The following is a 27,131-nucleotide window of genomic DNA, read 5'->3' as shown; positions in this document are numbered from 1 at the left end:
AGTCTGCCTGATGGACGCACGCAGAGCGGACTGGTGCTCACCACTTAGAGGGGCAGCATCATGGTACCCACGTGTCCCGTGACTGGAAGCACCCCAGGAATTGAGAGGCGAAGGCCAGCCAGCTGTCCCTGATCAAGGCTATTTATTAATTTTGTTGTTGTTGTTGTTGTTGCCGCCGGCGGAATCAGACAGACGCAGGCAGGATCACGCAAAACCAGAACCAGAATTCCTTCCGGGAGAGCAAATCCGTACAGAAGGTCGGAGGGGAAGGGTAAAGGACTTGGTGGGGAGCAGGGGCCCAGGAAGGGGAGTAGGGGTTGGGGATGACACAGAGACAGAGGGCCCTGTCCGGATCTGCTAAGCCACCCCCAACCAGCTCCCATCCCTCCCCCACCCCACCCGCAGAGATTGATCAATAAATAAAATAATAAATTAATCAATAAATAAATAGAAACAGCTCCCACCCCCTTTTTGCCCTAGAACCTCCCCCCATTGGGCACGGCCCCTGGAGCCCCATCCCTTCAGGGCAAGGCCGAGTTTTATGTCCCCCCACCTCCCAACATACTCCTTGGGCCTTATATACAGATTCACAGTAGGGGGGCAGGGAAGGGGGGTGGAGGGGGATCCCCTCCTTCCCTGACCCCCTGGGGTCAGGGTAGAGGGGTTCCATTGGTGGCCAGGAGCTTCTTGTCCTTAGGGGGTCCTCGGCGGGGAGAGCTGCTCAGATCAGGGTCGGGGCGGCTTGGTGGGGGCTGCAGGCTTCGGGGTGGGGTACCAGCAGGCCGGGTCTGGGCTCCGTTTTTCTCATCTGTGAAGGAAGAAGTAATTTTGTATGGACTGATAGGCTGCTGAAACCAGGTTGAGGCTCCTGTCTGCTGGTCTCAGTCACCCTAAGAAACCAAAGTTGGCTGGCACGATGGTCCAGTGGGTAAAGGTGTCACCAGGCTCAATGACTTAAGTCTGATCCCTGGGACCCACAGAGTAGGGGGAGAGAGAGAACTGACTGCGAGCTATCTTCCGACCTCCACATGTGCACCCTGGGGCTCACTCTCCCTACACAAATAAATAAATGTAGTAGTGATAACAATCAGAGACCAAATTCGCCACCTGTGAGACTTCAAGTCCCAGAGACAGCTGCCATAGGGAAGCATACCTTTTCTTATAGAAGGCCTGGAGGTAGGTGCCTTGTAGCTTCGGAAAAACCTACCCAGCTTGTCTGAGGCCCAGGTTAGCCCATCACAAGAAATTCTCAGCTCTCAGAGGCAACCACAGGGCTGATAACTGCAGTAACCCTTTTTGATAACTAGGTAATTTTAAGGGAATGGGGCTCACAGTGTTGTGAACTGTTTCAGGGTCTCAAACCCATCTGGTTCAACTGGCCTGAGGAAGGCCACACCTTGTATACATATGCTAGCACGTGCGTGCACATGATTTTGTGTGTACATGGAGTTCAACATCAGGCTGTCCTCTAATGTACGAAGATCTGCCCGTGTGTGACTCCTGAGAGCTGGGATGAAGAGCATGCAGAACCGCTGCCTGGAACTTCCCTTACTTTTTAAGTGTGTGTGCGCGTGTCTGTGTGGCGTGTGTGTTACAGTTCCAGTGTGGAAAAGAAACAACTTGCAGAAACGTGTTCTCCCTTCCATCACGTGGGTCCTGGGGACCTAACTCGGGCTGTCAGGCTTAGTGGCAAGCACCTTTAGAGGAGCCCTCTTGCCAGTCCCCACTTCCTGAAGCTGCCTTTGTGAGGTATTTCCTTGCAGCAACTGTCATTTAACTAATCCTCCTGAGGCCCGAATAACTTTGTTGTGAGAAATTTTCTGTGAGTTACAAGGTTTCTCAGCATCCCTGTTCCCCACCCACATGATGCCAGTAATACCTTCCTGCTCTCCATGTGAGAAGATCAAAAAGAGTCTCCACACAGTGCCAAATAACCCCCCAGGGAGGCTGAATAATGCCACCACCACCCTCCCGACCAGATGTTCACATCGTAAAGCTGGGGACCTGTGAAAATGCTGAGCTCATCTGTGTGACTCAGGATAATCCCTGTGGGTGGGGAGACTACCTGGGATTACCTGGGTAGACCCAGGTTAGTCACCCATCCTTAAATGAACCAGTCATGCCAGGGGCAGTACAGTGGTACTAGCTCTGGAGGATGTGGCCACAGGTGTAGGTAGGAGCCATAGAGCAAAAAAAGGACAGCTCTCAGGACGACACCCTGAGGTTAGCTTGAGTGTCGCACCTCCAGGACAGTATGATGAAAACTCTGAACTGTTTCAGGGGCCAACTTTGAGGTCTTTTTTTTTGGGAAGGGGGTTCCAGATAAGATTTCCTTGTTTAGCCCTGGCTGTCCTTGAACTCACTCTGTAGACCAGGCTGGCCTTACAGAGATCTACCTGCCTCTGCTTCCCAAATGCTAGGGTTCTAGGTGTGCACCACTACCAGCCGGCTTGAGGTCATTTATTAATGAGAGCCATAAGTAATGATTCCAAGGTCAAGATGAGCCCTGTCAAGCTACTAGTGTCCTCCAGGCTGCTTTACTCATTACTGAGTTCTCTGTGTTCAATCTCTTCTATGGGGACGGGGACAGAGGGATGTCAGGCTGATTTCACAGGACTCTTGTGTATTCAGCATGCTCCTTCAAATGGAGCCTGCTTTTCTCTGTAAACCCCTCATTCACTTAGAATTCCCATCTCTGCATCTCTGGTTGCTATGGCAGACACACCTGTACTGTACTATAGGCTAAACGTTGTGTCCCCATAATTCACATGCTGGAATCATTACCCCGAAATTGTAGGGGCTTCTGGGAGGATGATTAGATTTTGAGGGTGGAGCATTCATATATGGGATTAGTGCCATGAATTTATCAAAGGCCTCAGTGAAAGCTAGACTGATAGTGTCTGCCTATAATTCCAGCATCTGGGACGGAGGCAGGAGGGTCAGGAGTTCAAGATCATTTGTATCTACATATGGAGCTTGAGACCAGTCTGGGATAGATGAGACCCCATCTGAAAAAGGCAAAAAGTGAACCCTAAGGAGACGTAGTGAGAAGAGGTCATCTGTGCATGAGGAAATGGACTGCAGACAAACACCAGATCTGTGTGCTGCATTGACCTGGGACTTCTAGTCTCTGGACAGAAGCTCCCAGGCTAGAGAGATGGCTTCCTGGCTAAGAGCCCTGGCTGCCCTTCCAGAGGACCTGCATTCAATACCGAGTTTACAACACTCTGTAATTCCACTTCCGAGGGCTCTGATGCCCTCTTCTGGACTACACACACACACACACACACACACACACACACACACCAAGCATGCACACAAAAACACTCATGTACACAAAATAAATAACACTTTTTGAAAAAAATAATTAAAAAGTAATTTTATCTTGCTTATTTCTGAGACAGGGTCTCATGAATATCTCTCTGGCCTCAAATTCGATACATAGCTGAGAATGACTTTGAATTTCTTTCATTTAAAAACACTTAAAAAAAGATTATTTATATGTATATGAGTGCTCTATCTGCACATAAGCCTTTATGGCAGAAAAGGGCATCAGATCTCATTATACACGTTTGTGAGCCTTCATATGGTTGCTAAGAATTGAACTCAGGACCTCTGGAAGAGCTCTTAACCACTGAACCATCTCTCCAGCCCTCATTTTCTTTTTTCTTTATTTTGTTTTTCAAGACAAGGTTTCTCTGGGTAGCCCTGGTGGTCTTGGAACTCCCTCTGTAGACCAGGCTGGCCTCAAACTCAGAGATCCTGCCTGCCTCTTCCTCCTGAGTGCTGGGATCAAAGGTGTGCATCACCATTGCTTGACTGATTTTGAATTTCTGATCCCCCACTCCACCTCCAAAACGCTGCCTGAGTTACAGCTGTGTGACACCACTTCTAATTACGTGGTGCGAGGACTGAGCCCGGAGCATAGTGCATGCTGGTCAAGTGCTCTATAACTGAGCCACATCCTCCGGTCCTATTTGTTTGTTTTCAAACAGTTTTACTAAGTGGCCAAAATGGCTGGAACTAGTCACTCAGAATGGCCTTGAGTTTCTGACCACCTTCCTGCCTTGCCTCAGCTTCTTGAATGCTAGGATTACAGACATGCATCTTCATACCTGGTTTCCTATTGCTTAAAAAGTCACCCAGATTATGTTTTTTGCTTTTCTTTTTCTCTGTTGGTGATAGGACCCAGGAACCCTTGCTAGGTAAATGGTCTACCTCTGAGCCAACCCCTGGCCAGTTTATGTTATTCTCTTATGGAAACCTGGGTGAATTACAACCCCTCCCTGAGGCCTGGCCTCCGCTCTTCCCCATGGAAGCCAGATAAGAACTATGTCCTTCAATGCCAATGACATTTGGGTCTTGTAAAGTGAGCCACTAATATGTCCTATCTGTCCTGGTTTTAGTATAAAGGTCATGCCTTGTCCCCAGTCCCAGGCACACCAGGATGGCCGGTAAATCTCCCACGAAACAGAGTTCCACGGCTCTGTGGCACCATGTTCCATGGCTCCCAACATGGAGGCCACTGTCCTCTTAGGGCCTCTGGAGTGCTGAGGAGTCCCTTCTCAGAGCCCAGCCTCTTGTGGGAAATCTATTCCCAACAGTGCAGGGGAGGCCTCAGTAAGACACTGACCAAAAGTCCAAGAAATGGGCCAGTCTGGCTTCTCCAAAGCGAAGAGAAGGCTGAATTTGCATCTGGTCACCCTGGCTGTGTGGTACCCACCTACTAGGGCCTGCACAGAGGGCTGGTCACCCTGGCTGTGTGGTACCCACCTACTAGGGCCTGCACAGAGGGCTGGTCACCCTGGCTGTGTGGTACCCACCTGCTAGGGCCTGCACAGAGGGCTGGTCACTCTGGCTGTGTGGTACCCACCTGCTAGGGCCTGCACAGAATCTGTACCTGGTCACCCTGGCTGTGTGGTACCCACCTGCTAGGGCCTGCACAGAGGGCTGGTCACTCTGGCTGTGTGGTACCCACCTGCTAGGGCCTGCACAGAGTCTGTACCTGGTCACCCTGGCTGTGTGGTACCCACCTGCTAGGGCCTGCACAGAGGGCTGGTCGTGAGTGCTTAGCAGCTGTGCCTGGATGGTTTCTACCACTCGCTTGAACCGACGGCTGGGACCTGTGGGGCGATGAGCAAATAGGAAACACGGTCACTCAGAGCAGAGGCAGGCAAGGTTCCTCTATCAAGCAAGTCTGTCCTCCTCTAAGGGGTAACTTTGCTGACTCTGTTGGGTCTGTGTCAATAACTGGTTCCCAAATGGATCTCTGTAGTGCACCTAAGGAATACTATTACACCCTGACATCTTCATTTTAATATAACGATAGGTGCTGGTTTCTATTTAAATAGATGTTGTTGCTCCCTTAACTTTCCTTAAGGATGTGAGGGGAAAAAAATGTAAGAAAAATAAGTGAGGGGCTGGAGAGATGGCTCAGCTGTTAAGAGCACTGGCTGCTCTTCCGGAGGACTTAAGTTTGATTCTTAGCACCCACATGGTGGCTCACAACTACCTGTAACTCCAGTCCCAGGAAATCTGATACCTTCCTTTGTTTTCCTTGGGCATCAGGCACACACATGATGCATAGACATACATGCAAACAAAATATTCATATACATAAAAAATTTTTTAACATGAAAAATAAGCATGGTGGTGGTGCAGCACACCTTTAATCCCAGCACTCACGAGGCAGAGGCAGGCAGATCTCTGTGAGTTCAAGGCCAGCCTGGTCTACAGAGTGAGTTTCAGGATAGGCTCCAAAGCTACAGACTGATGTGGGAGTGCCCTCTGTGTGCTGTGATTACCATTAATGATTAAAGAAACTGCCTTGGCCTGTTGATAGGGCAGAACTTAGGTAGGTGGGGGAAACTAAACGGAATGCTGGGAGAAAGAAAGGCGGAGTCAGGGAGACTACAGATCCACCACTGGAGATTGATGTGTTAAAACTTTGCTGGTAGGCCACGACCTTGTGGTGATGTACTGATTAATAGAAATGAGTTATATTAAGATGTAAGAGTTAGCCAATAAAAAGCTAGAGCTAATGGGCCAAGCAGTGATTTAATTAATACAGTTTCTATGTGATTATTTCGGTTATGGGTGGCCGGGACGAACAAGCGGCTCCTCCAACAACAGACAAACTCCATCTCGAAAACCAAATTAAAAAAAGAAAGAAAGAAAAGGAAAAGAAAAAGAAAGGAAGAAAATGTGTGAGAGAAAAAAAAAAACAATCAACAACTGTGGACTGGCAAGATAGTGCAGTGGGTAAAGACACTTGCGGCAAAGCCTGACAACCCGAGTTCACCCCTGGGTCCACATGGCAGCAGAGAACTGATGCTCACAAACTGACCTTTGACCTCCATGTGACAGCTGTGTCACACACACTCAATGCGGCCTGCTTTACAAGCTCTCAGAGCAAGCTCATCCCCTCGCCATAACATATTAAAACTGGTGACGAAGAAAGCAGATAGAGGAATACGCCTATGTATGTACTTCTAACATTAAGACCCAGGAACCAAGAATTAGAAGCAAGACATTCCTGTGGTTTTCCTTCTGTCAGGCCAACTCTTGACTGGTCATTGCTGCCTGGAGTTAAAATTCCAAGGCTACACTTGAGCTCAGGAAGAACTCCGTGGGTAGACTGGTGATGTCTGGTTGGGGTAGCACACTTATATTTGAGGCTAGCACGCTCACACTTCTAATAGAAGATGAGAAGGTAGCCGGGAGGTGGTGGCGCACGCCTTTAATCCCAGCACTTGGGAGGCAGAGGCAGGAGGATCTCTGTGAGTTTGAGGCCAGCCTGGTCTACAAAGGGAGTTCCAGGACAGGCTCCAAAGCTACAGAGAAACCTTGTCTCGAAAAACCAAAAAAAAAAAAAAAAGATGAGAAGGTAGCACAAACTACTCCATAGATTTCTCTCTTTGACAAATGAGTGATTACTGATATCCATAAAATAATCTCACTAGACCCACCCATGGAAAGATTGGGAACAGAAAGCCTGGGGGGGAGGGGCTCACAGAATCAGAATTCTGTGCTGATTTCCTGTTCTCGCTGCCCTCCTGTGCTGAAAATTCTATTTAGAGATCTCGAATACCCCAAGGCTGGTCAGGAGAGACGCACCAGAGATGAGAGTAAAGGTGACGGAGTAGATGCCACCTCCACTACTGCCATCTCTTCGGGGTGAGGGCTCTGGACCCTCAGAGGAGCTGATGTCCACCTGGAAGCGGACAGGCTTCTGGAAGACGGAGGGGCCACCGCTGGCCTTGTATTCGGCCCTGAAGCTGGTCTGTGACAGCACACTGTGACTCAGGCTGGGGATCTAGAAGGTGAGGACACGAGGATGGGATGAGTCTAAGGGACAGACAACCATCCTACACCTGGCTCTGGACAAGGAACAAGTCTCATCAGCCACCGGTGCCTGTAGTTCTTCTGCCCTACATTCGGAAGAACGAATCCAAATTCATGCGGTCTCCCCTATCTATGGGATAGTTAGAATCACATGAAATACACTTCTGAACCATATGAAATACACTTTTCCCTTCCTCCACAAGTCACATGTCTTGGTAATTGCAAAACCCATCAGCCCTACAGCAAAGGGCTATGGGACTGGGACTAAGTAGGAAGCGTTAAGGTCCACTGAGAACAGTCTTTACCACCCTCAGATTTTGTGGCAAGGCATGGCAACTCACTCACCTTCCACTGGTGCTCAGGATTCTGTTATTTAGGGTCTTATTTTAGCACTTTAGGTTTTGGCTCCTATAGTCTGTTCCTGCCTCCCTGTCCAATACTGACCAAGTCCAACTCTTGCTGGAAAACTACAAATCCCATGAGTCTCAGAAGGGGTAGAGTGGCAGGGAGTGTACCCTTGTGGTCAATGGGTGTGCCAGGGCTCTCACCGACAGAAAGGCATGAACAATGTCTGCTTTGATGCTGCTGAGAGGTTTGTCCTTTAGCACGAGGAATATTTGTTCTTCTTTGTCCAAGGAGATGAAGTTCCCGAACCAGGAACGTTTTGCCAGCCTGGGTGAAAGGGGATAGAAGCAGCAGGGTCAGGAAGACACTAAGAGATAAATCCCCTCCGTTCCCATTCGGCTCCTTCCCTTGTCGAACTCACTCGGGAGAGGATTCTGGGGTCAAACTGGACATCTCCTCTGCGGTGGGGACTAGTCAGGGAGGAGAGAGAAAGTAGTCAACACGTTTTATTATGTATCATCCAGGGCCCTGTAGGTCAGTCACATCTCAAATGGCTAACCTTAACCCAGAAGTCTGACCCGTCCCCTTGAGGAAAGGCAGTGGTTAGGCCACGCCTCTCAGGGTGGGTCTCAAGCCCCGTGGACAGAATACATCTTACAGGGCCTGTCCCCATCTCCTCCCCGAAACCCCCTCTTTGCTCCAAACCTTATCATCTCCATTTGTCTTGGGTCTTAGGAAGATGGCTCTTTTCTACTTGAAGACCCCCCCCCCCCATGGAAATGGCTCAAAGGACATTTAGCTCCTCCTTCTCACATTAGAATTCAGAAGTTGGCAACTGCAGTCTTGCATCTGCTGAAACTCCTACCCTGCATCTTGCGCCGGTGGAAGCGAGGGGAGCCCAGGAAACTGTTGCGGATGGAGTTGAGACGACTTCTCCAGGCAGCTCCCCCGACGCCACCGCCTGGGCTGGGAGGTGGTGTCGTTCCTGGGGTCCCAGTAGGGCTGGCTCGAGGCGTGTGCAGAGGTGAGTGCAAGGGGGTTCCGCCGGAGGAGCGTGGAGAGCCTGGTGGTCCGGGCAAGGGTGTGGACCGGGCACTGGGGGGCGGTGGCTGATCCCCAGCGCCCCCGCCTCTGGGGCCCCGAGAAGGCAGCGTCTGTGTTTTGGAAGTTGGGGAGCCACCGCCTCTAGCCTCATCTCCAGCGCCTGGCTCTGGCGAGAAGGAAAAGACCGGACTCTGTGGAGAAAACAGGAGCTGGTAAGAGTTTGGACTACAATTTCCAGGATGCTTTGGAAGCACTACTTGCTCAGACTCGCTGGGAAGGGATGCGAGGCATGCTGGGAATTGTAGTCCAGTCAGCCTCGCCTACACTCAGTATTTGAGACACTGGCACTGTTTCCAATCACCATACTAAGACTGCAACCCCAACTTAAGCAGAGACTAGCACACTGATTGTGCTCAAAGAACTTATGATAAGTGATTAAACCCTTCGGATATACTACAAATCCAAACCTAAGACACAGAAATGGGGTCTTTGACACTTCTGGGGGGTAAGAATGCCTCATGAAATTGTGTTTTCTGTTCAATCTTTTCTGACTTCTCCATATCTGTCTCCATTCACCTGAGGGTCTAGCCTTACCCTTGGGCTGCTCAGAGGGCTGGAGGATAGACCAGTGGAGGCTCCACTGACGCTGCGGGATCTGTTTACAGGATTAAAAAAGCAAATCTGAGAGAGTTTTAAAGGGTTCAGATAGTCCTTCATTTCCATATCCTCCCAGATGAGGGAATGAGGACCAGGGGTCCTCATTCGTCCTGGGCATGAGAACACATGAGGTTGAGCAGGGTCTAGAATGTCTGCTCCCTTTATTTTCTGGGGCTGAAGATGCTTCCAGAGGGGACAGGCTCTCACCTCTGACTGTGCTGGGCCATCTCCAAGGCCCGTCTGGTAGGCACTGGGGAACCACCACTCCCAGCATCTGTGATGCTCAGGACTTCCATGGACTTCCGCTCCGGCCTCCGCTTCCCATGTCTGCTCAGCATGGGAGAATCCACACGCTTCCGAGGTGGGTCTGAAGGGAGAGAGCATCAAACCCCTCAGTAGGTAAATTTGCTCAGCTGTACACACCACATACACACTGCCTTGTAAACTGATGGGGAGCTGGGCGGTGGTGGTGCATGCCTTTAATCCCAGCACTTGGGAGGCAGAGGCAGGTGGATGGATCTCTGTGAGTTCGAGGCCAGCCTGGTCTACAGAGTGAGCTCCAGGACAGACCCCAAAGCTACACAGAGAAACCCTGTCTTGAAAAACAAAACAAACAAACAACAACAACAAAAGCAAACACATGGATAAACTGAGGCCCAGAGCAGAGCAAGGTTCTCAAAAATATCTAGCTGTCTAAACATAAACTCCCAGGGCCTATATAGCATCCTCCTCCCTTGGGAATCCTGGGATCTGAATGCCCAATCTGCCTTCTCACCAACATCATTCCGTGGAGGCAGGTCCTGGTCTTCGCAGCTCGGATACCGCTCTTTCCGATCCAAAAGCAAGTAATAGATCATCTTTTCTTGGTTTTCCCTGAGACAGGAAAGAGGGAGGCGGTTAAGGAAGGACTGAGGTCAGAAATCAGTGCCCAGGGCTGGAGAGATGAATGAAGGTGCTGCCACTAAAGTCTGATTGGCCTGAGTTGGCTCCCTGGGACCCACGTGGTGGAAAGAAAGAATTGAGCTCCTGCCAGTTATCCTTTGCTCTTCACAAACGTGCCTTGGCACCACCCCGCCTCCCATATGTAAATAAATATAATAGGAAAAAATGCATGTAAAATTAGGAAATTTGGGTCCTGTGGTTCCTTGAGCTCAGGCAAACTAGTAGACCTGTCTCCAGATCCAAGGGTTCAAGTCCAGACCCCACCCCTTCCACCACAATCCTTCAAGTCCAAGGCCTCCTCTCTCAGACCCAGGTGTTCAGGTCCTATTTCTCTTCTCTGACCCAGAATGCCATTTTCTTACAGCTCAGCATAGTTGTCTTCCTATAATCAATGCACATCACAACAGTAACAGTAGCTAACCCTGGGGCACTTACTAAGTACATATTAAGTTCTACATAACGCAGACATCATCCATGCCTGCATTCCTCTCCAGGTCACAACTGTTCCTACGCACACACCAGCTCTAAGTCTTGCCTCTAGTCTGTCGGTCCCCTAAGTCTGGACATGGTACACCCCCTGCAGGCAGTATAGGGAACTGCCACAACCCACTCAAAGGGTGAAGTGGGGTGCCCGTGAAAGGAGCTTGGGAGCTTACTCCTCGCTTCGCAGTTCTCGGTGCAGCCGCTCTCGGTCTCTGAAGCATCCTAGAGAAGCCATGCTCTCCAGAACGTCAGGGTCCAGCTCTCCATTGGAAGGCAGGCTCCGCATGGCTACCCTGCGGCCTGGGGCTGGCTCCAGGCAAGGGTCTGGTTCGTGTTTCCCGCCCCTGGAAAGGTGCAGAAACACTTTGTAGAAACCAGCCTTCGCAATAGAACCTTTATCATCCTAGGCTTAGGTCTCATGCCCAGGCTACTCCTCCCAGGACCTGGGTCACCAGCTTGACTTCCTTGGACCCAGGAAATCAAGATTTCGCTCTCCTCCCTCAGACCAGAAGTTCAGACCCCAGTCTTCCTCCTTCAGACCCAGAGGGTCCAGACCCTAGTTCTCTCTCTGACCCTGAGGACCCCGAGCTCCCCCACCCCACTCCACCCCTCCCCCTGGTCCAATCCTCTTCAGCTTTGTCCTCTTCTGCCAGGACTCATAAGTCTGAGACTTAGTTACTCCCATCCTGCTCCACCCATCAGGAACATGGCATTCCACTGTCCACCTCTGTTCTGGCCCCAATGCCCTACCTCCCTTGGGTATCCAACTTCAATTCCCTCTTACTCACAAGTACCAGGGATGTTTCTGAATTTGCTCCAGCTGTGAAGGGGTGGGTCACAGAGAAGCAGAAATTAGGTTGTGTACACACAGAAGGTGAGCAATTAAATAAAATTGATTAGAGCTGACTCTGGGGGGTCCCTGACCTCCCCAACCATAGGCAGGATGACATATCATGATTTCCTCTGGTTGAAGTAAAGCATATTGTATTGTGTGCCTAAAGACTGATCATTATTAGACCCTGGATGGCAGTTTTCCGCATGCATAGTGCCAGCCTTTCCAACCCGCTAATCCGAACATAAGCCATCCTCAAGGCCCGGAACTCCCTAGTTCAACTTTGGACTGCTTTCTCTCTAGTTTATAAGTTTGGCTGGACCTTGGTCTTGTAGCTTAAGTATTGAACTCAACCATCTACTAATTTACAGGCGTGCTCCAGAAACTGGTCCCATGACTCCCTTGGTAATTGTCACCTCATGCACTATTCCTCTTCTGCCAGTCCCTACCAACTTACACTGAGCCTTTTCTCTGGCTCCACTTCAATCATCCCCCTCAGGAGGCTCTGGCAGTCCGGAGGGATGAAGTGCGGCATGTGGAAGACCCCGCGTTTCACCTTCTCCAGCAGCTGGCGCAGGTTGTCGTCATCGAAGGGCAGTGCCCCCTGTGCAAGACATTATCAAGACCCCTTAGGTCAGTGGTTCTCAACCTATGGGTCACGAACCCTCTGTGGGGGGAATCAAACAATTCTTTCACAGGGGTCACCTAAGACCTTCGGAAAACACAGATATTTACACTATGATTCATAACAATAGCAAAATTGTAGTTATGAAGTAGCAATGTAATAATTTTATGGTTGGGGGTCACCATAACACGAGAAGCTGCATTTAAGGAGGAGCTTAAGATTGGCCAGTGAGGTTCCAAGCACTAACGATGCATTCATATATCTCACCGTCACCATGGACACAAGAGGCCCCCAGGGAGGAAACTCTTAATAGCCTCGCCTACAAAGCTGGAGATGTAGTTCAGTTGGTGGAATGCTTGCCTAACATCCAAGAAGTCCTGGGTTCGATTCCCAGCACCAGTGTAGTTGCATATGCCTACAATCCCAGAATTTGGGAGGTAGTGGTCAGCTACATCGTGAATTCGGGGGAAGTTTGGGTGACATAACACACGGCCACAAACAAAAACCACACACACACACAAACCAGAAATAAAACAAAAACGTACCTCAAAACCAAAATAATTCTCACTTAAAAAAAAAAACTTTATTATTTAGGTATATCTGTGTGTGTGTGCCACGTGTATACAGGTGCTTTGGAAGCCAGATCCCTTGGAGCTGGAGCTACACACAGTTGTGAGCTGTCTGATGTGGGTGTGGAGAATTGAACTCATGTCCTCTGGAAGAGCAATAAGTGCTCTTAGCCACTAAACTACCTCTCCAGCCCATAATTCTCACTTTTGATTGGGAAATTAAGACACAAGAAGCTCGACAATTTGGCAAGGGCTGTCCAGTGTGTAATATGTAAGTGACATAGAGATTTGCAAGGGGGAAGTGTGTCTCTAAAACACTGTTGTGAGCCTGAGGCCAGCCTGGGCTGCATAGTGAGACTCTGACTCAAACAAATGAACAAACAAAACAACAAAAGATAGGTGGAAGAGCTGAGCAGTGGTGGCACACACCTTTAATCCCAGCACTTGGGAGGTAGAGGCAGGTGGATGTCTGTGAGTTCGAGGTCAGTCTAGTCTACAGAGTGAGTTCCAAAACAGTCAGGACTATAGAGAAACACTGTCTCAAAAAACAAACACACACAAAAAAACAAAACAAAAAACCCCTAAAATAACCATCCAACCAAACAACCAAAAGAACAGGTGGAACATTTGGAGATACAGTTCAGTGGTAGTGTTTGCCTGTCGAATACCAGTCCCTGGGTTCAATCCCAGTACCGTGGGAAGTCCCACCACGCTTATCATATTGTATTTGCCAGGCGTGGTGATGCATGCTTGTGATACCAGCTCTCAAGAGGCTAAGGCAGGAGGACTGATGCAAGTTTGAGGCCAGCCTGGGCTACATAAAGAGTTTTATTCCAGTGTGGGTTATATAGCAACACCAAATCTGAAAGAGAGTAAAGCAGGAGATTTTCGGGTGTGGTGGCTCAGCAGAAAGGAATAATAAATAAATAGGTACCAATAAAACAAATGAGAGGGTTGGTTGTGGTGTAATTTTAGTATTCAGGTGGCAGAGGCAGCTGGATCTCTGAGGGTTCAAGGCCAGCCTAGTCTACGTAGTGAATTCTAGGCCAGCTAGGGTTACCAGTGAGACCCTGTCTCAAACTAACTAACTAACTAACTACCTAACTAACTAACTAACTACAACTAAAGAGGGCTTGGTGTAGGGGTGTACACTTTTAATCCCAGATTTTGGCAGATTTAGGCAAGCAGTCTCTGTGGTTCGAGGCCAGCATGGCCTACATAGAAAGACCCTGTTTGAAACAAACACCACCACAAAACAAATAAACGAAGGAAGCAGGGAAAAATAAAATGGCTGGGAGTGTGGCTCGGCTGCAGTAGCATGTTTGTCGAGCAAGCACAAGCTGTGCATGAGCCCCGGCACTGTCTCTGCAGGGACACAGAGTTGACTCCTGTAACCCTGCACCCAGAGGAGGTAGGTTCATGCATGTTCAAGGTCGTCTTCAGTTACATAATAGGGTCAAGGCCAGCCTGGGATATATGAGAACCTGTCTCAAACAGGGCCATGAAATGACTCATTGGGTAAAGGCATGTGCTTCCAAGCCTATGCAGCAGGGTTTGATCCCTAGGACCCATATGGTGAAGGAAAGAACTGCCTCCCGCTAGTTGTCCTCTGACCTCATGCATGCCTTGGATACATACACACACACACACACACACACACACACACACACACACACACTACATAAACGTTTAAAAATAGCAAAAATAAGAGAATAAAAAGAGAAAAAAATCCAGGCTGACTGGGGCTAATGGGATGATGTGATCACAAGGATTGGGGACAGAATAAGGGAGTCTGGTTTGACCTAAGGAATTGGAGGAGGGCTCTTGGGAGAGGTGATGTTGTGTCTCAGGGTTTTTCCAAGTGTCTTAAATGGTTGTCCCTTGTATCTCAGGAGCATGGACAGAAAGGAAGATGGGGAGAGACCACCTCACTGCTGGTCTTGGAGTCCAAAAGCCCACCTTTGGCTCTGTCTGGGGCCTGATGTGTCGGCAGTGAGCCTCAGCTTCTCTCGTCTTGATGGAAGGGCTATAAGGATCTTATGGGGACTGTCAGCGCACAGCTGCTCCTCATTACTCTCGGAAGTTCAGTTGTGTATAATCATTATGAACAGTGAGTTAGTGAGGACTGGAATCGTGAGCTGTTGCTTCTGGAGAGCCAGCTAGTCTACCCACTGCTGCACCCCCTTTGATCAAGGTCAACTGGTAGCAACTCTAAATTGTTTTTAACATGCTTTTTGTTGCTTGTCTGGATACAGAACTGGATCTTGCCTTTAATGGACATCTTCAGGATTGCTGGTACTGTAATTATTCACGCTGGGCCCATAAGGAGACTGAGGCTTACAGAAAGAGAGTGGCATACTTGGCCAAGATTTGAATTCTGTCATCTCCCCATTTGATGACAAAAGACCGAGAGACGGGTCTGGAGGTCTAGCCCAGTTGTTGTAGAGAGTTTGCCCAGCATACACAATCCCTGTGTTCAACTGCCAGCACTGTATCTCCACTATTAGTATTCAGGCATCTGTACTGGCCTGCCCTTGGGGTCCTGACAGGATAGGTCCGCAGCTGCAGCTAGTGTGAGCGCCCCCTGTGCACATTCACTATGTCCCCTTATAAAAGGTGAGCTTTGTCCATCTCCCATCTCTTTCTCTCTTCATTTTCTCTTCTGTCACTCTTTGCCCCTTCTTTCTCCTCTTCCAGTTAACCTCCTATGTGAAGCCCTGTGGTATGACTCTCTCTTCCTGCTGGGTTTTAAATAATAACACCCATGACACGGGCGGTGGGAGGAAGCACAGGAGTTCAAGGGAAGCTACACAGTGAGTTTGGGGTCAGCCTGGGTTACATGAAACCATCTCAAAACACCTAAAAAATAGGTCTGGAGGGACGGCTTAGCAGTTAAGAATACTTGCTGCTCTTGCAGAGGACCTGGGTTTGGTTCCCAGGATCAACATGGTGTCTCAAAATTGTCCATAATTCCAGCTCCAGAGGATTTAGACTGCTTTTCTGGCATCCGCAGGCATCAGGCAAGCACAAAGTTCACAGACATACATGCAGGCAACACACTCATATACATAAAATAAAAATAAATAAATCTTAGTCTGGCAATGGTGGCCTGTAATGCCAGCACTCAGGATTCAGAGGCAGGTGGATCTCTGAGTCTGAGGCTAGCCTGATCTATAGAGCAAGTTCTAGGACAGCCAGGCTTACACAGAGAAACCCTATCTTTTTTTTTTGTTTGTTTGTTTGTTTTTTTGAGAAACCCTATCTTAAAAAAAAAAAAGAAAGAAGAAAGTCTTAATAACAAACAAACAGCACACTCAGGGTGCTAGAAAGATGGCTCAGTGCTTAAGAGCACTTCCAGAGTACCTAAGTTCAGTTCCCAATGCCCACACTAAAAGGCGTAGAGCCACCTTTAATTCCAGCTCCAGAGGTTCTCATACTCTTTTTGTTTCCATAGACAACATGTACACACAGACACACATAAATAAAAAAATAAATCTAAAAACAACTACGCTCAGAAGAAAGCCTGCTTTGAGATAGTTATTAATTCATGCTACATTAGTAGGAGGGTCACGACAGGCCAACTCTGGGTCTTCAAAGATGAGTCAACAAATCTACAAAGATGAAAGCCACTGATCTGGGTCCCAACCTCAAGGAGCTTACGACAGGCAAGGAAAGGAGATGGGGCTTGAGAAATTATGCAACAAAATGCACACTGACAACCCTGACCACGGCCGGGAAGAGGAGCGAAGAGGAGCGCTTACCACAAGGTCTGACCTGGGGATGGGGGTGATGGAGGGCAAAGAGCGAGGCTCTGGGAAGTTTCTGGGAGAAATGGTCATGCGGCTGAGGATATTCACTAGGTAAAACACAGGACTAGTAGGGATGGAGGAATGTTCTAGGCCTAGCATGCAAAACCCTGGGTTCAATACTTAACACCACACAAATCAGGTATGGTGGTAGATGCCTGTGATCCAAGCATTTGGGAGGTGGAGGCTGGAGAACCAGGAGTTCAAAGCCATCCTTGTCTATATATGAGTTCAAGGCTAGCCTGGAAGACATGAGACACCGCCTGTCTCTCTATGTCAGCAGTTCTTAACCTGTGAGACACGACCTTTTCTGAGGAGGAGGAGAGTTGAAGGACCCTTTCACAGAGGCAGCCTAAGACCATTGGAAAACACAGATATTTACATTATGATTCATAACAGTAGCAAAATTAGTTATGAAATAGCGACAAAACTAATTTTATTGCTGGGTGGTGGTGGTGCACACCTTTAATACCAGCACTCGGGAGGCAGAGACAGACAGATCTCTGTGAGTTTGAGGCCAGCCTGGTCTACAAAGTGAGTTCCAGGACAGGCACCAAACCTACAGAAAAACCCTGTCTCAAAAAAAATTATGGTTGGTGGGGGTGGGGTCACCACAACATGAGAAGCTATATTAAAGGGTTGCAACATTAGTAATGTTGAGAACCAGTGCTCTATATACACATTCACACACATACACACACATATATTTAGACTCATGGGTTCATCCACAACATACATATATTTGAGATATTTTGTTTGTACTTTAACAAATAAAGCTTGCCTGAAGATCAGAGGCAATACTCGAGAGGCCAGGCAGTGGTGGCACACATCTTTAATATCAGGACTTGGGGGGGACAGATGGATCTCTGTTAGTTCAAGGCCACCCTGGGCTATGTGAAATTGATCCAGTCTAAAAGAGAAACAGCTCACGCAAAGGTGGTCCCAGCACTTGGGATCACATGCCTTTTATTCCAGCACTAGGGAGGTGGAGACAGGAATGATATGGCTGGGCGGAGAGAGGAATATAAGGCGGGAGGAAACAGGAGTTCGTGCAGTCTGAGGACAGGATTGCCCCTTTGGTCTGAGCATTGGTAGAGGTAAGAGCTCTAGTGGCTGGCTGCTCTGCTTCTCTGACCCTTCAGCTTTCACCCGATAGCTGACTCTAAGTTTTTATTATTAAGACCGATTAAAATTCACACTACTATCACCCCCCCCACACACACACACATATTTGGGAGATGACACCTATATTTTCCAGATCCCTCTCACAAAAACCTACATATGTCAAGACATCACACACACTCACATAGATATATATCCATACAGCCACAAACACTTACAAACACTTGAGCGATCACATGGACACACACATGCTCTCACTCCTTTGGAGGTGATGCTAGAAGTGAGGATGCATGTAAGGTTCTATGCTCCACTGGGTGACATTGTTCCAGATATACGGTGGTAGCAGCGAAAGGCGCCTTACCACAAGCAGGGCAAACAGGATGACTCCACAGCTCCACATGTCTGCCCGGCGGCCATCATACTTTTCTCCCTGGAAGGCAAAAGGTATCATTTCAACTGCATCTCTGTTGCCACTCTGTCCCGTTCCCTTAACCTCCCCTCTCCCCTCACTCACCTTGATCACCTCTGGACATGCGTAATGGGGAGACCTGAAGGAAGAGAAGGAAAAAGAGAGAGTGGTGTGAGGGTGTGAGCTCTGGCCAGCTTCTTATCCTTCCCAGGAACTCTGAGACTCACCCGCAGCTGGTCTCCAGGAGGCTGTCCCCCACCTGCAGGGATGCCATGCCAAAGTCTGCTATCCGGATATTGTTTTTCTCATCCAGCAGCAGGTTCTCTGGCTTCAGGTCTCTGTGACTAAGACAAACAGGCGAAGTTCAGCCTTGGCTGCCCTCAAAGAAGCCCATCCTCACTTACTCACCATCTCCTAAAGTGAGATACTTCCAAGATTTTTTTAAAGACAAGGCGTCTTATAGCCCAGGATAGCCCTCACAGTGATTATATAGTCCAGGACAGCCTTGAAATCCTGCCTGGTCTCCTTCCTCTATCTCCCCTGTTCTGGAATTACAAATATGTGCCCTCAAGCCTGACGTGTGTGAGTGTGTGTGTGTGTGTGTGTGCGCGCGCGCGGCGCGTGATAGGGTCATGCCATAATGTCTTGATATGTGGCCTAAGTAGACCTCCAATTTGAATCAATCCTCTGCCTCACTCTCTCAGATATTGGGATCATAGGCATATATCACTTATGCCTGACTCTTCATGCCTTTCTGTGTGATGGCGTGTACATACGTATGTGTATGCATGTGGAAGCAAGAAGTTAATATCTAGGGTCCTCCTCAATGGCTCTCCACTGTGCACTTTGAGACAGGGTCTCACTATATCTGGAGTTCATCAATATGGCTAGACTAGTTGCCCAGCTAATGCCAGGGAGCTTTCTGTTTTTGCCTCTTAAGCATTGGGCTTGCACTGCTGCAAGTTCTTGGACCTACTGAGCTATCTTGACAGCCCCCACGAGTATTTCGCCTGCATGCATGTGATGACACCATGTGAATGTCTGGGGCCTAAAAGTGAATGTTGGATCCCCTGGAACCAGAGCTGTAGATGATTGTGAGCTACCATGTAGTGCGGGGAATTGGAACGAGGTCTTCTCGAAGAGCAGTCAGTGTTCATAACCACTGAGCCATTCTACAGTCCCAATTTAAATAAATTTTTTATTTATTAAATTTTTATTTATTAAATATTTAAAATTATTTATTGAGGCAGGGTCTCACTATATTGCCCTGAAACTCACAGAGATTTACCTGTCTCTACTTCCAGAGGTATGTCCCACCACACCATGTGGCTTCTAGAGCTCAAACTCAGGTCATCAGACTTGACAGCAGGACCATTACCTGCTGAGCCATCTCACTGGCCCAATCTTTATATTTCTAATAACCAGAAGCCACATGAAGAACCTAAAAGTTGTCTTCTGATCTCGACATGTGGGACAAGTCACTTGACCCTCCCACAAAGAAAAACGTATAAATGTTTTTTAAAAAAGAGAAATATAAAAATATAGCTAAGGTGCTGAAGAGATGGCTGAGAGTTTAAGAGCACTGCCTGCTCTTCCAGAGGTCCTGAGTTCAATTCCCAGCAACCAATGGTGGCTCTCAACCATCTGTAATGAGATCTGGTGTCCTCTTCTGGTCTGCAAGCATACATGGAGGCAAAGTACCATATATTAATAAATTATAAATAAATCATATACACACATATATATGATTTATTTATATTATTATATATGTGATATATATATATATATATATATATATATATATATATATATATATGCTAGGCAGTGGTGGCTCACGCCTTTAATCCCAACACTTGGGAGGCAGAGCAGGCGGATCTCTGAGTTTCAGGCTGGACTGGTCTACAGTGCGACTTCCAGGACAGTCAGGGCTACAGAGAGAAATCCTGTCTTAGAAAAAAAAAATACAGTGAGGTATGATGTGCCATGTTTATAACCGTAGCACTCTGGAGGCCAAGACAGGAGGAGTGATATGAGTTCCAGGACAATCTGGGCTACACCAAAAGACTCGGTCTTCCTTATTACCCCAATAAATATAAAAATAAAAATAGTTCCATATCAAGTAATTGTATTTATTGTTTTTATTTTCAAAACAGGGTTTTTCTTTGTAGTCCTGGTGGTCTTGGAACTCACTCTGTAGTCCAGGTTGGCTTGAACTCAGATCTACTAGTCTCCCAAGTGCTGTGATTAAAGGCATGCACCACCATGCCCAGCTATTATTGTTGGTATTATTATCATTATTTGTGGGCATATCAAATAATTTTTTATTTTATTTATTTATTTATTTTGGTTTTTCGAGACAGGGTTTCTCTGTGGTTTTGGAGCCTGTCCTGGAACTAGCTCTTGTAGACCAGGCTGGTCTCGAACTCACAGAGATCCGCCTGCCTCTGCCTCCCGAGTGCTGGGGTTAAAGGCGTGCGCCACCACCGCCCGGCTCAAATAATTTTTTAATTTTTAATTTTTTTATGACAGGGTCTCTTTGTGCAGTTCTGGCTGTCCTGGAACTCACAGAGATCCACCTGCCTCTGCCTCCTGAGTGCGGGACTAAAAGCATATATCAGCAGCATAGGCTTCATGTAAAAAAAAACTTGCCCACTCAAAGCAGGCAACTGGTTCCTTTTTCAGGACCTTTCTACTCCTGGACCAAATTCCTCAAGATTTATGGGTCAAATGTGAAGGTGTGTGTGGGGGGAGAGCTGTAGAATTCTGCAGTTTCTATTTGAAGCAGTCAGTAAGTGGGACAGACACAATATGCTGAATAGTGCCTCCTACAGGCTATAGTCTTCATTGCCAGGACTTGGTACCCTGGCTGCTCAAAAAAGTGTTGTACTTAATTTTAATAACTAGCATTTAGTTGGCTTTTAAACAGATTTAACGTGTGTGTGTGTGTGTGTGTGTGTGTGTGTGTGTGCGCGTGTGCGCGCGCATGTGATTGCAAGTGTCTGGTGGAGCTAGAGGCATCCCATCTTTAAAGGCAGTTGTGAGACTTTAGATATGGGTAGTAGGACTTGAACTTGGATCCCGTGTAAGAACATTACATGTTCTAACCACTGAGTAATCTTTTTAGCCACACACCTCCACTCTGTCTGTAAAAACGAGATTTGAGAGGGCTGGAGAGATGGCTCAGAGGTTAAGAGCACTGCCTGCTCTTCTAGAGGTCCTGAGTTCAATTCCCAGAAACCACATGGTGGCTCACAACCATCTGTAATGAGGTCTGGTGACATATGTGCAGACAGAACACTGTATACATAATAAATAAATAAATCTTAAAAAAAAAACAAAACCCAAGATTTGAGCTGGGTGGTGGTGGCGCACGCCTTTAATCCCAGAACTCGGGAGGCAGAAGCAGGTGGATCTCTATGAGTTTAAGACCAGCCTGGTCTACAAGAGCAAGTTCCAGGACAGGCTCCAAAGCTACAGAGAAACCCTGTCTCGGAAAAAAAAAACAAAAAAAACAAAAAAAAAGATGTGTGTGTGTATGTGTTTGAGACAGGGTTTCTCTGTATAACAGTCCTGTCCTGGCTGTTGTGGAACTCACTTTGTAGACCTAGTTGGCCTCAAACTCACAGAAATCCCCCTGTCTCTGCCTCTCAAGTGTTGGGATTGAAGGCATGTGCCACCATTCCTGGCAAAAGAGGGTTTTTCTTTCTTTTTTCTTTTTTTTTTCTTCGAGATGGGTTTTTCTGTAGCTTTGGAGCCTGACATGAAACTCACTTTGTAGACCAGACTGGCTTCAAACTCACTGAGATCGCCTCTTTCTACCTCCCAAGTGCTGAGATTAAAGGCGTGCACCACCGTGGCCTGGCTAAAGCAGGGTTTTTCTATGTAGCCCTCGGTGGCATAAAATTCTTTATATAGCCCAGGCTGGCATTGAACCCTCAATGAGGCTCCTGCCTCTGTCTCGTGAGTGCTAGGATTACAGGTATGCACTCCTCACACTAAATGCTGCATGCATCATGTCTTGTCTAGCCTGAAGTCATTGAGGAGTCTCTTTGCAGGGATATTCATATGTCAAAAACACAAGCTGCAATTCTTACCTCATATCAAATACTACTATTAACTTGAAAGGGACCCCAGGATTAAATGCAAGAGATAACACTTTACAACATCTAGAAGAAACCACAGGATCCACTCTTAGTGACCTTGAGTTGGCTTTAAATAGGACAGAAGTGCTGGCAAGATGGTTCATGGGTAAAGGCATTTGCCTCCATGCCTGATGACCTGTTTGATTCCCTAGGATCCACAAAGTAGAGAGAACAACCTCTTGAAAGTTGTCCTCTGACCTCCGTGTGCACACTGTTGCACACGTGTGTAAACACTCTCCCACACACACCAGTAAAAAATAAAAGGCAAACAATATCAAATACAGAACTGCATGTGGTGGCGCGCACACCTGTGATCTTAGTGTGCAGGAGGTGGAGACAGGAGGATTGCAGTGAGGGCAGGCTAGTCTACATACAGAGGGGCTATAAGAAGCCTGGTTTCTTTCTCACACATACAAAGAAAAAAAAAACAAAGGAAGGAAGGAAGAAAGGAAGGAAGAAGCTGGGGATGTATGATAAACGGTAGTGCTTGCTTAGCACACACAAGCCCCAAACCACACACACACACAAACTATTTTTTAAAAAGTTGTAAAATTACATAGCAACCATACACAAGACTGAAAGTGTATTTAAAACTATGAAACTGTACACTTTTTCAAAGGGTAAAATAATACGGTCTGAGTTACAATACCAGGAATTTAAAAAAGGTTAGGGTTGAGGGCTAACCACACTGGTTTCTGCTCAGCCCTCCATGCGGCTGCAGGAACCTGCCTCCTGGGCCACCCTCAGCCATCTCCCCCTGCAGCTGTCCCCTCACCAGATGGAGTAGCTATGGCAGAAGTCCAGCGCTGACACGATCTGGCGGAAGAACTTCCGAGCCTCCTTGGGCGTCAGTCTACCTTTTTTTACCAGGTAGTCAAACAGCTCACCGCCAGAAACATGCTCCAGAACCAGGTATCTGAAAGACATAGACGGGGCAGAGGGCTGGAAGGGGCATGTGAAGGACCAAGGCCTGGTGTCCCTTTACCGAAGACGGTGAAGCCCCAATTTACCACCAGTAACTGCAAAGAAGAAACGTCAACTGCTATGAGCTCCTGGGAAACAGACTCCAATTGCCACAAGCCCTAGGAGAAGTGATTCCAATATCCACACGTCTCTAGGAAACCAGAACTCAATTCCCACTAGTCCGGGGAGGCATAGTGTCACAAGGAAACTGTTGGTTGTTTTTGGAGATAAAGCAACTCCATTGGCGCCTCAGGTCAAAAATCATAATTCCCATGGAACTCTGGGAAATAAAGACCCTAGTCCCATTAGCACATTCCCCAACCCCCTGGCCAATCCTCTAATTGTCACAAGTCTGTGACTTGAAAAAAACCAAAGTGCTCCTTCATTTGTGGGCAGTAACAATTATAGTACACCAGAGAGAAACTACAACTCCCAATAATTCAAAGAAGTTTATAAAAACAACAATACAAAAACAAAGCAACCCCCCTCCCACTTCCCATAAGCCTCTGGGACATAGACAGTCCCAATTCCCATCAGCCACCTGGATTCTAGAGACTCCAAATCCCATCAGGCTTTGGAAGATTAAACCTCCAGTTCCTATCAGCTCCTGGGAAACAAAAACTCGATTTCTGAGCTGTTGGTCGGCTAAATTCCCATGTGAAGCACAAACTCTCACGAGCCCTCTCTCAGCCTGGATGGTGGAACGGGAGTGGTAACCATCAACTTTGTAGACAATGACTTCTTGCCTCCACACCTGGGAAGCCTAAGGACTATAACTCCCATGAGGACCTGGGGCTGGGTGCTGCTTCCAGTCTGGGGAACCTGTACTATCAATCTGATGGATGTTGGAGTGGCTTCATTCTACACTATGGGGAGGTTGGGGGAGCGAGAGGTCTGTCCCCTCTTTTGTTGTCCAGCCCAGCTGTTCTCTGGGCCACCAGAGTCTGGACAAAGAGTCATTCTCCCACGCCCAGACAGCTGACCCTCACCCCTATCTTAACAGGACGGTAATGGACTTTGTGATACTGCCTCAGGACTTCAGAGGAGGCCCATTGTTGTGGTGGCCAGCCCTGGCCGCAGAAGTGATGCTGGGATAGGAGAGACCTCAGATGTCCCAGAATGGGAATTTAGAAGGACCCTTCAGGCTTTACTAGGCTAATGCTAACCCTAAGTGCCTTAGGGATAAAGGCAGTTAGCTGGAATTGGTGCAGTCTGGTAATCCCATTTACTCAGGAGGCTGAAGCAGAAAGACAGCAGCAAGAGGCTCAGCCTCTGTCCTCCACCCAGGACCACTCTGGTCCTACTGTACTGTTAGTAGCATCAGGTCCAAGTGTGAATTACAGGGTGTTCCTGTGACTGTGACCGAGGGAAGTGACTGGACCCGGTCACGGTCATGTGCAACTCATCCTGGCCTTCAACTCTGCTGTGAGGGAGAGTGACCTTGAACTTCTGATACTTCTGCCTCACCTCAGTAGAGCTTCCAGTTCTGCAGTGCTGGGGGCTGAACTCAGGGCTTCCTGCATTCTACAACTGAGTTCCATCTCCAGCCTACCAGCTTGAGTTTGGACAGGCTACATTAGGTCTGGTTTTTGGAATGATAACGTGGGGAGGGAGGACAGAGGGGTTGGGCGTCTATAAATACCTACAAATATTTCTTGTTCTCGTAGACGTCATGGAGCTTGAGCACGTGCGGGTGTTCGATGAGCTTCAAGATGGCGATCTCCCGCTCCACCTGAGGGGCCAGGGACACAAGAGAAGGGGTCAGCGTGACCTCCCCACCTCAGCACCAAAGGGCACTCCTGCTACAAACACATATTTATGCGCGCGCGCACACACACACACACACACACACACACACATGCACGCACCTTCATCAGCACCGATTCCGACAACTTCTCTCTGTTCACGATCTTGACGGCGACCTTCTGACCAGTGATGCAGTGTACCCCAAGTTTAACCAGCCCTGGAGGTTATATTTAAAATAAATATGGGGTGTTCTCCTAGCTCTCTCTCCAATTCTTAAATTGCCAAACCCTCACTCTCCTCCCCATCCTGGGTTGACTACCCTTTTTTTCCCCCTGAATCACCTGCACTGATGGCTAACAGCTGCCATTCCTGCAAAGTGCACTCCCTTCCAATTTCCCTTGTCCACTTCTGTCCCTTCGGACTGTCCACCCTCATCCTACCCCTTGCTTTTACTCTTACTCTCTGACCTTCTGGTATGTCTGCCCAACTTCATCTTTCCAGATTTTCTTTCTCCCAATCTGTCTCCTTGCTCTCTCAACCAAGCCATCACTCCCTTGAATTCTCTGGCTTTCAGATTTCAGAAGCCCCATAATCTCGCAAAGAATACACTCTCAGATTTTCTTCTTTTCCAAGCCTTCCCATCCTCACTTCCTTCCAAACCCCAACCTTTCAATTATCTAAAAAAGAAAAAAAAACTCTTAAAAAAATAGCTACCATGGTCAACAGCAAGCAAATTCCAAGCATCCCCCCCCCCCCCCCCCCCCCGACACACATTCAGGGATCCCTGCCTATTTCTCAGAGTCCTTAACTAAAGGACTTGAGCACTCAGAGCTCAGATGCATAATCCCTTCTCAGTCCCAGGAATCCAGATCTCAACCCTCCACTCTCAGACCCAGAAGTCTTGGCCCCAGCCCTTCTCCCTCAGACCCAGGAGTCCAGGCTCCCGACCCCTCCACCTTTCATAGTTCATGAATTGAGGTCAACAACACTTCACACTCTTACTACCAGGATGTAAAGTCTGTCTTCCCTTTCCTGTCTTAAACCTGGAACTCAGCTTCACAGGAACCTGGGACCTACAACCTGGAATACTAGAGGTCAACTCCCAGATAACCTCCACCCACTGCCCAGAAGGGGATGCTTATGGTCACAGTCAGCATTTAGCAACAATCAAATAGAACCCTGCTTTCCAGGGCCACTCCTGGGAGCTGAGCTTCCTAGAGCCCGCCTCTCCATCCTGTTTCCACACTGTGCAGAATGAGGAGAATGCGGTCGACCTCACACCCTAAGGCTCCAGCTTGCTGCCCAGAGCGCAGGTGGCCCCCTTTGAGCTTGAGAAGAGGGACAGAAAACAGCCTCTCTCAGGATAGGCGCACCTCCACCCTGCCAGCACCTCCACCCTGCTTGCGGCTGTACTGCAGCACCCGCCTGCCTCAGCTTGCAGAATCAGCCGGGGCCCCACACCCGCAAAGGGCCTGCTTCCCCACTGCTCCTGGAGCCCCTCCAACCTCTGCCCCAATTGGATTATTTGAGCCACAGGAGTCCAGACCCCTGCTTCTCCTTCGGACCCAGAAGTCCCAGACCCCTGCCCTCTCGAGGTCCCAGAGTCAAAGTCCCTACATCCGTACACCGTGGACACTTGGAACTCAGAACCCAAGCCCGTTTTCTATGTGGGACCCAGGGGTCTGCCCTTTAAATACCAGTGGTCCCGCCCTCTGCCCCCTCCTGCACCCCGCCCCCGCCCCAGGTGTCCGCTTAGATTCTAGGCTCACCTGTCTGTCCTTTGCCGAGCGTCTTCTCCAGCCGATAGGGGCCCACATATTGGGCGTGCTGGGGTGGGTGTGGGTGTGGGAGGTGGTAGGCGGGGGAGCCCCCGCCACCCTCCTTGGACCCGGACGACATGGTGCCCTTGGTCCCGGCCCGACCGGTCCCCCGGCCGCCCCCCCTGCGGCCCGCAGACCCGTTCCTCCGGTGGGGGCCGGCGACACCTCCGTCCCGGCCCCCCCGGTTGCTCCCCACTTCTCCGGGGGTCCCCAGGGGGCTTGGCTGGCCCCCCCAGTCGGTGGGCCGCAGAGCTGGGGGAGGGGGGGCTGCCGGGGGGGTCA

General features: G+C 48.6%; 1 protein-coding gene across 2 annotated transcripts; it reads right to left on the bottom strand.

Moving 5' to 3' along the window:
* Positions 1 to 125: 125 nt before the first annotated feature.
* Brsk1 (BR serine/threonine kinase 1) lies at positions 126 to 27,131 on the bottom strand. 2 transcript variants are annotated; one of them, XM_041654117.1, is made up of 19 exons: positions 26,799 to 27,131; positions 25,152 to 25,246; positions 24,930 to 25,015; positions 23,096 to 23,236; positions 18,406 to 18,522; positions 18,284 to 18,317; positions 18,131 to 18,199; positions 12,105 to 12,251; positions 11,604 to 11,635; positions 10,989 to 11,159; positions 10,166 to 10,263; positions 9,598 to 9,757; positions 9,328 to 9,388; positions 8,555 to 8,924; positions 8,111 to 8,159; positions 7,893 to 8,016; positions 7,117 to 7,315; positions 5,034 to 5,123; positions 126 to 808 (listed from the first exon to the last, which is right to left on the bottom strand). In XM_041654117.1, exons 1-19 carry the CDS (start codon positions 26,926 to 26,928, stop codon positions 651 to 653), a joined length of 2,331 nt encoding a protein of 776 aa, XP_041510051.1. In that variant the 5' UTR covers positions 26,929 to 27,131; the 3' UTR covers positions 126 to 650. The 2 variants fall into 2 exon arrangements, with proteins under 2 accessions (XP_041510051.1, XP_041510052.1); XM_041654118.1 differs by lacking the exon at positions 26,799 to 27,131 and having other exon boundaries at positions 24,926 to 25,015.

Source organism: Microtus oregoni, unplaced genomic scaffold (genome assembly GCF_018167655.1).
Source record: "Microtus oregoni isolate MIOR12 unplaced genomic scaffold, Mior012 000006F_ref0000085, whole genome shotgun sequence".
In the NCBI taxonomy this organism is placed as follows: Eukaryota; Metazoa; Chordata; class Mammalia; order Rodentia; family Cricetidae; genus Microtus; species Microtus oregoni.
The sequence above is the reverse complement of the archived record's forward strand: the minus strand, read 5'-3'. Positions and strand labels throughout refer to the sequence as shown.

Coding starts and splice junctions, on each gene's coding strand:
- Brsk1 (XM_041654117.1), bottom strand. CDS start 26,928: ATGTCGTCCGGGTCCAAGGAGGGTGGCGGGGGCTCCCCCGCCTACCAC. Junction 18,523..23,095: donor TGCCATAGCTACTCCATCTG/GTGAGGGGACAG, acceptor TGTTTGTCTTAG/TCACAGAGACCTGAAGCCAG. Junction 5,124..7,116: donor CACCTTTACTCTCATCTCTG/GTGCGTCTCTCC, acceptor ATCGCCCCACAG/GTCCCAGCCGTCGGTTCAAG.